The sequence below is a fragment of the Marmota marmota genome, unplaced genomic scaffold (genome assembly GCF_001458135.2).
Source record: "Marmota marmota marmota unplaced genomic scaffold, marMar, whole genome shotgun sequence".
NCBI classification, from domain to species: Eukaryota; Metazoa; Chordata; class Mammalia; order Rodentia; family Sciuridae; genus Marmota; species Marmota marmota.
Window position 1 is genome coordinate 26,854,745 of NW_026000142.1, and position 10,784 is coordinate 26,865,528.

Genomic DNA, 10,784 nt, shown 5'->3' on the forward strand with positions numbered 1-10,784 from the left:
CCTTTTTTTTTTTTTTTTTTTTTTAATTTTGAGACAGGGTCTTGCTAAGTTGCTAAGGCTGGCCTTGAGCTTGTGATCCTCCTGCCTTAGCCTTCCAAGTCACTGGGCTTACAGGTATGTGCCACCACACCTGGCCATCCTCTTGGATTCTTGCATCTCCATGATCTGAAAGTGACTGGGTCAGAAATCCAACTTGATCAGTGAGGCTGCCATTTCTGACCCCTCCCACTCTATAATGCACCCCCACCACCTGCTCTACAAAGAGTCCAAAAATTCATGACCATCTGAATACTCTCAAGATTTACTGACTCAACTTCTTGACTCTTGCATTTATTCCTTTTTTTTTTTCCTTCCTGTCACTACCTCGTTGTCTTTCAACTAGGCTATTTACTTCTGAGTGCTTCAATTAAAGAAATGGGGATTATAATATCTACCTTGAGGGTTTGGACTTAATTATAACCCAAGAAAAGGGATTCTGTGGGAGCTGAGATACCTCACTCAGATCCCTTTAAGATTCTCACAGTAATTAAAGAATTTAGATGTCTGGCCAGTTAACAGGGTTAGAGAAAAAGGAATTGGCATTGTATGTGTCAAACACTTTATGTACATTATATCAGTTAATCCTTTGAAACCTCCACAAATAGGCAGGCATTTTACAGGTGAGAAAATGGAGAATTAGAAAGGTTAAGTTATTTGTCCAAGATATATAGCTTGTTAGGCACTTGCTCAGATGTTAGGCATTCCTGCAGGCAGCAGTGAGTGTTTTAGCTTTTGGTTGCTGTGGTTTCTTTTCTTCATGGTGATTATTCCCCAGGCTATAGACTATTTACTCTAAAGTTTGGGAAAAAAAGTTTGGTTTAGCATACATGTACTTTCTGGGGTTTGTGTTCTTTCCCTTTTTCTGCTGGGCAGTATTTCTATTTAATCCCCATTGAAGCCACAAAAATAATAATTGACTTTCTGTTACTGTGCTTATTTTCGTAGGGTTATAAAGTGTGTTATATGTATGTACTGTAGGTAAACCAACTAAGCAGAAAGCAAATGTTTGTTTAACAGAAGAGGAAAGAAATGATATTCATGGCAGATTAAATTCATATTCTTTTTTTTTAAAGAGAGAGAGAGAGAGAGAGAGAGAGAGAGAGAGAATTTTTTTAATATTTATTTTTCAGTTTTGGGTGACACAACATCTTTATTTTATTTTATGTGGTGCTGAGGATCAAACCCAGCGCCCCACGCATACCAGGTGAACGCGCTACTGCTTGAGCCACATCTCCAGCCCCAAATTCATACTCTTAATACATTTGTCACTGTGTGATATATCTGTAGTCTTGAACAGTTCACATTCAGGGATTTCAATGCCTTGAGTCAAGTAGTCAGTAGTGGTAGATGTAGTAGCCGTAAGGACAAAGTCATTGACAACAGTCAACTTTGAGCTGTTGCCAAGTGTATGTGTCACTCTGTCTCCAAATGCTTTACTTGTTTTACCTGCTCAGTAACCCTGAGGGCAGGTAACATTTTAATCCCTATTTTATAGTTGAGGAAATAAAGGAACAGAGAGGTAGAAAACTTGTCCACAGTCACGTAGTTAGAATACATACCACACCAAGTTGGCAGTTCTGAGTCTGAATTAATTCAGATTTATATTGTTAATCAGTTAAATATATTATTGAAATATATGTCAATGTGTTATCTCCTTTCCTGGGACTTGACTCAACTCCAAGGGTGTTGGTATCGGGTTATTTCAGCATAAAAATTCCTAGGCCAAGTGGGGTTATGTGTGTTATGGTGTAGATATGAGATGACCCCCAAAAGCTATGACTTAGACAATGTAAGAAGGTTTAGAATTGAAGTGATTGCAATAGCTAAATTATGGAACCAACCTAGATGCCCTTCAGTAGATGAATGGATAGGGAAACTTTGGTATATATACACAATGGAATATTACTAAGAATTAAAAGAGAATAAAATCATGGCATTTGCAGGTAAATGGATGAAGTTGGAGAATATAATGCTAAGTGAAGCAAGCCAATCCCCAAAAAACAAAGGCTGAAAGTTTTCTTTGATATGAGGGTGCAGCCTCATAAAAGCGACTGGGGGTGGAGCATGGGAGGAATGGAGGAACTTTAGATAGGGCAAAGGGGAGGGAGGGGAAAGGAAGGTGCTAGGGGGCAGGAATGATGGTGGAATGAGTTAGACTTCATTACCCTAAGTACATGTATAAGACATGAATGGTGTGAAATTACTTTGTGTACAACCAGTGTCTTGAAAAATTGTGCTAAATATGAAATGAATTGCATTCTGCCATCATGTATAACAAATCAGAATTAAAAAAAAAAAAGATCTGAAGTGGTTGGGTTACTAGAGCCTTAACCTAATCAGTCCATCAATTCACTTGAATGGATTAAGGGATTGGTAGCCATAGATAGGTAGGGTATGGCTGGAGGAGGTAGGTTGTGGTGGGTGTGCCTTTGGGGTTAATATTTTGTCCCTGGTGAGCTGAGAGCTTTCTCTGCTTCTTGGTGGCCATGTTCTGAACTGCTTTCCACGGTCACTACTTTCACCGTGACTTTCTGCCTTACCTCAGGCTCTGAGGAATGGAGTTGGCCATCTGTGGACTGAAACCTCTGAAACTGTGAGCTCCAAATAAACTTTTCCTCCTTTAAAATGGTTCTTATCAGGTCTTTTGATCACAGCAGCAAAAAAACTGACTCAAACAGTAAGTCACTTTAATTACTGAGGTGTCCTAAAGCAATCCTTACTATGCATTATTAAAAACGATATTTCAAAAATTTAGATATGAAAACATTATAGACTCATGAAGGTTCTTTAATTTAATCGAAAGAATGTCATTGAAATGGCAGATTTCATATATTTAAAAGCTGGCTGGGAAATATGTTGCTTTTAGATTCTAGCAGAGAAGAGATTTTTGAAAGGTTTGTTAGGTTAATAGGTAAGGTGAACATCTTTTCTATTTGGCAAGCAGAAATATTGGATTCTAAAACCATTTCACAGGAAGAAAGTGTGAATTAATAACAACATGATATTTTTATAATTTAGGACATTTTTTTTTTTTTTTTTTTGTGGTGCTGGGGCTTGAACCCAGGACTTTGCGCGAGGCAAGCACTCTATCAACTGAGATGTATCCCCAGCCCAGTTTGGGGAATTTTTATTGACTAAGAATAATACTGTGTAATGTGTTTTAATGCTTTTATGTTAAAACTCCTCCCCTCTTTTTTTTTCTTCTCTTAAGTTCTTCACCAAAGGACATGGATGAAAGTGAAAGCAGCCAGTCCCTGATGACAAGCAGCCAGTATCCTAAAGAAGCAGTAAGAAAACGCCAAAATTCAGCTCCGAATTCTGGAGGAAGTAATTTTTCTAGGAAAAGCTTCAAGCTGGATTACAGACTAGAGGAAGATGTAACTAAGTCAAAAAAAGGAAAAGATGGTAGATTTGTTAACCCTTGGCCAACATGGAAAAACCTCTCTATTTCAAATGTTCTCAGATGGCTGATAATGGAGAAGGATCACAGCAGTGTTCCATGTTCCAAAGAGGTAGCACTTGTCTTTTCAAAGTCCTTTGTACTCTTAATTCATATATTACTAAGCTTTGCTATGAGTGGTACACTCAAGTTAGTTAATTGCTCTATCCTATGATAAGGTAGAGTGCTAGGTTTTGGGCGAACAAAGTAAATAGCGTAACCTGTGCTCACAGGTTCCTAGTTCAGCAGGAGAGTACACATGGATAATCACCTCTGATCTGGAGTGCTTTAGAGGTATAGCAAAGAAAGTGATTAATTTTGACTTAGTGGGGTTAGATAGGACTTCACTGAAGAGATGTCTGTTTGCACTGGGCCTAAATAGCTAAGAAGTCTTTTGACAGTGGTTTTCCAGGTAGAGGGTGGCAAGAACAAGATCATGAAGGTGAGAAAGTGTATGATGTATTCTAGAAAGTAGTTACCTGGCAAGTTTGGAATGTGGATTATGAGCAGTAAGTAAGACATGGATGGCATAGAGTGGATGGCTTTTAATCCTTGGATAAGACTTCCAGAACTGAAAAAGAAATCTTCAGATGATGTTTCCAGACCTTTGAAACTTGACTGTAGACTACTGGTCTTTAAATACACTAGCCTTACTTAGGATGAAATTTATTAACATTTAGCATAGAGATTATTAGATGAGTAGGGTATACTTTATTCATAAATATGAATGGCAACGGTTGGTGGTTCTCAGGTATAGGAGCATATTTTTCTCCCTTCTCCTTGCTTAAGTTATCTGCATGCCTCCCATCAGCCTCCTCCCCGCATATCTATATCTAGAGATACACATGTGCGTGCGCACACAACACACACACACACACACACACACACAAACACATGTTCCATTCCTGTGTTGCTAGTAATGGAACCCAGAGACTTTACCTACTATGCAGGTAAGTGCTGGGCCACTGAACTATATGTCCCCAGCCTAAAAATACTGTGTTTTAGCACCTTATTAGAATTAGGCATGAAAGCTTATTTTCTGCTTTGAGGTTGGGAAAAAGGGACAAGTAAGATTTTTCTCCCCCCACGTGAACCCTATCTAAGAGAGAACATGGAATCAAGCTGTGAAGAAGATTAGGGCAGAGGGTCAGGACATATAAGCTATACATTGGGGTAATTTTTCCTGGCTTTTGAGCCACAGCTTCTAATAATAGTACTTTCAGTTTTGTTTTATTTCTAAGAGCAAATGACCTCATGAAGGTGAAATATCTCTCTCTATTCTAATGATTTAAGAGGTATTTGAGAAACTTGGTTGAATCTTGAGGACTCACCGAGCCAGTGGTTCTTGAGCTCTTTTGGATGCTGGCTTTTTTTGAGAAGCCGATGAAAGCCATGGACCATCTTCTTAGAAAAATAAACACATGTACATTATTAGCACATTGCCTGTTTGTGTAATTTTACAGTTTTTATGGGTCTTGTCAAGCCCATTCATTCACTCATTTATTTAGCTAGCATTACTGAGCAGCAGCTATGTGCTGGGCACCTTGTATTATGTGTTAGAAACAGAGCCACAGACAAAGCAGAAAGACATGCTGGCTTTCTTGGACCTTAGGTTTAGTGAAATAGACAATAAACAAAATATATAAGTAAATTGTGTGGTATATTGAAACATGGTAAGTGCAATGGAGAATAACAAAACAGAAGGAAGTTAGAGTTGCATTCTTTAATGATGTAAAAGGTTTATTCTTTGGTCTTTAAGTTAGGATATTTAAAAAAAATGCCAAAGGAGGCTTCATGTCTCTAAGTGTGCACCTTAAAAACAAATTCGGTGTCATATAAGAGAGAAAAAACACTTTTGCACTATTTCAACTTAGTTTTGTTTCTGATCTCTTTTATTTCTGTCTTGTTTCCTCCTTGTTTTCAGTCAAAGCCCAGAACTAGGTCAAATTCATGTTGACCTCTCATATTTCTGGAATAACCATAACTCTTTGTTTAAACTCTTTAAATAAATTGCTGAAATGATTAACTTTTGCTGGCTCCCAAATGTGAGAGAGCTCTGCGTTTTCCAGAAAATCAACATGAAGAAGTGTGTGCAAAAGACCTGCTTCATATGGTTGGGTAGACTCAGAATTCAGATTTCTAGAAATTTGGAAGCTAGCATTTAGTAAGTAAACCATAACTAAAAAAAAAATTTTTTTTGGAAAGAGAATAATATGATGTATATGGGATAATTATATACCATGCGATTTTATCATCCTCTATTGTTTATTTATTTAGTTATATTAATAAGAAAATGTTTTGGAAGAAGCATATAATTAAAGTATACATTAACTGATAGGTCTAAATAAAATGAAAGTGGGTCATAAGCAGAGCTGCATAATTTAGTTGCCTGGTCAGAAGCAGGGTCTCTTTCCTTGGGCCGTTCCTGATATTTGTCTCTGCTGGTGGTTTAGCACAGCATGCCAGTTCACAGCTGGACACTGTTCAGATGCTATCATTGCTTTGTGCCATTGTTGGCTCAGTGACCTTGTCTGATTTTTATTGTTGATCACAGTCACTGATAATGTGGGGAAATGAGACTATTGGAGAATTTCAAAGTGGGAGGGAGGCAGGCACTTCCTGGGTTTCATTAGTTGGAGGAAGCTGGCCTAATTGGTTACTACTACAGAAGTAAACACAGGACATCTGATTGGAGTCTGAGAAACCCAGATCAGGCTGCCACAGCATCAGGAGTTCAGGAATCGGGGTTAGGTTTAGGAGTCTTACTGACTGTGTGACCTTATTTATATCATAGTCCCTCAAGGAATTCTGTGATAGTTTGGCTCTTAAATGTCTCTCCAAGTCCCACATATTAAAGACTTAGTCTCCAGCTTGGCACTATTGGGAGGTGGTGGATCCAACTTTTTGTTGCTGTTGGAGATTGAATCCAAGGCCTGGTGCAGAGGAAGCACTCTACCTCTGAGCTACATCACTAGCCCTTTAAAAAATCTTATTTTGAGGGACTAGGGTCGTGGCTCAGTGGTAGAGCACTCGCCTAGCATGCGAGCACCACATAAAAAATAAATAAACAAAACAAAGGTATTGTGTTCAACTACAACTAAAAAAAATATATTAAAAAAATCTTATTTTGAGATAGGTTCTCCCATAGTTGCTCATGGTAGCCTTGAACTTGCGATCATCCTGCCTCAGCCTCCTAGGTAGCTGGGATTATAGATGTGCTCCATCATGCTTAGTAGTAGTGGAATCTTTAAGAGGTGGAGCCTAGCACAGTGGGGTCCAGTCATTGGGAGCATGCTCACAAAGGGGATTGTGGGACCCTGATCTCTTCTTCCTTTTTCTTTTCTTCCCAGCCAGGAGGTGAGGGATTTTTGTGGAGTATTCCTTACCATGGTGTGTTGCCTTGCCACAGGCCCATAAAAAAATCGGGCTATTAAATCATGGACTGAAAATCCCAAACTACGAGCCAAAATAAATCTTTTTTTCTTTATAAGTTGATTTACCTCAGATATTTATTATAGTAATGGAAAGCTGACCAACACAAACTTCATCTTTTTTTCCTATAAAGTGACAATAAACTAGAGTGGGTCACTAGTCTTGTTTTGAGGTTCACATGATACATGAAATTATTTTGAAAATATAATGAATTCTTAGATGTATGACATTGAGGAATAGGATGCCCTTTGAAAAAAAGGTAATATTCAAATTATACTATAGGTATACATGTACAGATGCTTTTTAATTTTTAGCAAGAAAAAAAAAGTACGTATAGTTTTTAAAAAGACATAGTACTGAAAGGCTTATAAGGAAAATGTCAGTCCTCTAACTAGCCCCTGCCACCAGTTCTGCTCCTCAAAGGCAACAGTTTTCAGTGCTTTTAAATTGTTTCCTCTGGAGTTTACCTTCTTGTTTCAAAGGAAAAAGAATATATGCCTTTTCTTGGCATTTTCTGATACTAACTTCTACCCTGGATATCAGAGTAACTCGATCTCTTCTGCTACATAGATATATTCTATTTTTTTTTTTTTTTTTTTTAAGATGAGATCTTGCCATGTTGCCCAGGCTTGCCTCAAACTCCTGAGCTCAAGCGATCCTTTTGCTTCAGCCTCTTGACTATTTGGGGACTTTAGGCCTAACTCTATTTTTTTGTTTTTGATAGATAATGCTTGTTCATCTTTATAGAATACAGTGTGATATTTTAGAATACTTAGGTTATCCATCCTAGCAAACATTTATCAATTCTTTGTGATGAAAACATTCAAAATCCTCCTCTCTAGTTATTTTGATTTCTACAATATAACATCATTAACTCTGATTACCTTTCTGATTTCACTGGTAACATTTTTGTCATTGTATTGATATTTTTCATTGATGAAAATAATGTAAACTTTGGCCATGTCTCCTTTCTTATATGCTTTTTTTCACCCTGATATTAGTAATACCTCTTTTTTTCAACTGCTTGACTTCCTGAGTATTTATGATTACTATTTTATTGCTTTCTGTGACTTCCCAATGTAGTTTCCCTGAGGAAAAGACCCTTGGTGGTCTTCCAGCACCCTTTCTACAACCCAATCCCTTTTCCACATGCTTTTTCAAACTCTAGTGATTAGGGTAGAAAGTAAAAGATGATATATTTTTTTTTTCCTTTGGAATCTCAACATAGATTCCATGTCTTTGAGTCTTATGGGATAGTAGTGCTAGAGAGCAAGTTCTTAAAAATAAGTTACTCTTGTGTGATGGGACTGGAAACTACACACCATGAAGGAAGGAACATGAAGAAAAGCGTGCCTGTTAGTTCAGCTCTCCTGTCGCCTCTTTACCTCCTTTTGAAATAGCTTTGTTGAGATATAACTCACATACCATGTAATCAACCCATTTAAAATCCACAGTTCAGTGGTTTTTAGTATATTCACAGAGTTGTGCAATAATCACCGTAATTTTTATTTATCTCCCGAAGAAACCTATTGTCAACCCTGAAAGAAACCCATGCCCTGAGTCATCCCTGTCCAGTTCCCTTACCCTCCCTTGTGCCCTGGGAACAGCTGATCTATTTTCTGTCTCTTTGGACTTGCCTGTTCTGGATATGTCACATACATGGAATCATCCAGCATGTGGGCCTTTGTGACTGGCTTTATTTAGCATTTTATCTTTTAATACTTTTTAAAAATCATTTTAATACCTTTAGACAGTAAGTCAAAGCTACCAGCTTTTAGAGCAGAAAAAAAACAACAACCAGTTTTCAGGGTATTTTGTTATAGGAGATTTTAATGTACTGTTTAAAGACAGTGTTACTTAAAACATTTTCAATAGTTTTGTTAACATAATCTGGGCTGCACATATTTAAAATGTATAATTTGATCAGTTTTGACATACATATGTGTGTGTGCTTGTGTATGTATTTTTATATGTATGTACACACACATACACAAATACCTAGAGCACTTGGGGATGAGGGATCACGACAATTAAGATAAGGAACATATCCATTATTCCCAAGTGTTTTCTTTTGATCTTTTGTACTCCATCTCTACTTATTCTCCCCCACTTGATCCCTAAGCTGTTACTTTAAAAACAAACAAACAAAAATAGACTGTATTAAGTGAGATCAAGTGTGAAAGTATGGTGGAGGGAAGCAGTAAACATGGAGACCAGCAGGGAGATCTTGTGCGAGTGCTGTTAACTAGTTCTTCTTCTGTTCTGTGAAAATGGAGACATTTCAGTTGGCTGTGGTGGCGCATGCCTGTAATCCCAGTGGCTCAGGAGGCTGAGGCAGGAGGATCACAAACTGAAGGCCAGCCTCAGTGTCTTAGTGAAGCCCTAGTAAGACTCTGTCTCAGAGTAAAATATTTAAAAAGGGCTGGAGATGAGGCTCAGTTGTTGAGCACCCTTGGGTTCAATCCCTGGTACTGGGAAACTAAAAAGGAGACAGTTCACAATACTTACTTCTAGTGTCTTGTCTTGGTCAGTATGAAATTAAAAAAAAAAATTATGGGCTGGGATTGTGGCTCAGTGGTAGAGTGCTCGCCTAGCACGGGCGGGACCTGGGTTTGATCCTCAGCACCTCATAAAAATAAAGGCGTTGTGTTCATCTACACCTAAAAATAAGTAAATAAATATTTTTAAAAATCTATGAAGCAAATAGTATTGAGCATATAGAAACTCCATAAATGGTAGCTGTTGTTAATGTTATTTTATACTAAAGTGTTAGATATATTAGATACTTCATCCTCATCATCATTCCAGGACTGGTATGATGCCTAACTTTTGGTAGGCCCTCAACTTTTATTCATTTCTCTATCTCCTCAGTTCTTGATAAATATGGCATTTGTTATTCTCTTTACCAGATTTGATAACTGATTGAAAAATTGACATTCATTCATCCAACACATTTTATTTTGAGTACATGCTATGTGGAAATCACCAAACCAGGCACTGTGAATGATTTCAAGCTGCATAAGAGATGGAATGAATCTTGTCTACATATAACGAAAACATCCAGAGGAAATGTGTGGACAGAGAGGCATGGATGTTGAGAGGCAGGAATGAGTGCTTCTAGGATCTGAGACCCAGGAATGGTCTCAGGAAGGATGTGCAATTTGATTATGACTTCAAAGGGATGAGAGGGGAAGAAAACTTAACTGGAGAAATGGAATCAGTACCACACAGGGTTCTTAAACTCAGTCCAAGAGTGGTGAGTGGTTCTGTGTAGATGGGACACAGTATATGCAGAGGAGTAGTGTGGATCAGCTGATGAGCTGGCCTGGGCAGTGCTGAGCTCAGGAGGTGGGATGGGCTTTGTCAGGTGGAGAGCCATGGAAGATGTTTTGGTGGTGGAAGGGTTGTGCCTTGAGTAGACTGTTCTTGAGGACTGTTTGGCTCTTGTGTGTGGACTGAGTTGACAGGAAGATAGTTGAATAATTGAGAGAGCTTTGAAGTGTCTGGATGTTACTTAAGATCCTAAGTAGGTTGTGGCTTTGCAGAATTCAAGAGACTGATAAGATGGGTGGTGATTGGTTATCAGAGTTTAGGCTTGCTTGCTTTTAGCACTTATGGTATGCCAGCCACTGCTAATTCAGGTCTTTGTGTGTTCAGTTATTATACCTGTTTTGCATTGAGGAGACTAAGACTTGGGCTGGGGATGTGGCTCAAGTGGTAGAGGGCTCGCCTGGCATGTGTGCGGCCCAGGTTCGATCCTCAGCATCACATACAAAACAAAGATGTTGTGTCTGCTGATAACTAAAAAATAAATATTGGAATTCTCTCTCTCTCTCTCTCTCTCTCTCTCTCTCTCTCTCTCTCTCTCTCCCTC

At 38.3% G+C, this 10,784-nt stretch overlaps 1 protein-coding gene and 1 long non-coding RNA gene across 4 annotated transcripts in view; one reads left to right on the top strand and one right to left on the bottom strand.

Moving 5' to 3' along the window:
• The window catches only part of Napepld (N-acyl phosphatidylethanolamine phospholipase D), a 35,887-nt gene that overhangs the window by 13,219 nt on the left and 11,884 nt on the right, over window positions 1-10,784 (top strand). For all 3 annotated transcript variants that reach the window (XM_048786184.1, XM_048786183.1, XM_015488380.2), the window contains exon 2: window positions 3,251-3,551. In XM_048786184.1, the coding sequence (XP_048642141.1) occupies window positions 3,267-3,551 (285 nt within the window). In that variant the 5' untranslated portion in view covers window positions 3,251-3,266. The remainder of the gene's footprint in view (window positions 1-3,250; window positions 3,552-10,784) is intronic.
• The window catches only part of LOC125611397, an 11,410-nt gene continuing 11,347 nt past the window's right edge, over window positions 10,722-10,784 (bottom strand). Inside the window, exon 3 of the long non-coding RNA XR_007341596.1 lies at window positions 10,722-10,781. This is a non-coding gene — a long non-coding RNA (uncharacterized LOC125611397). The remainder of the gene's footprint in view (window positions 10,782-10,784) is intronic.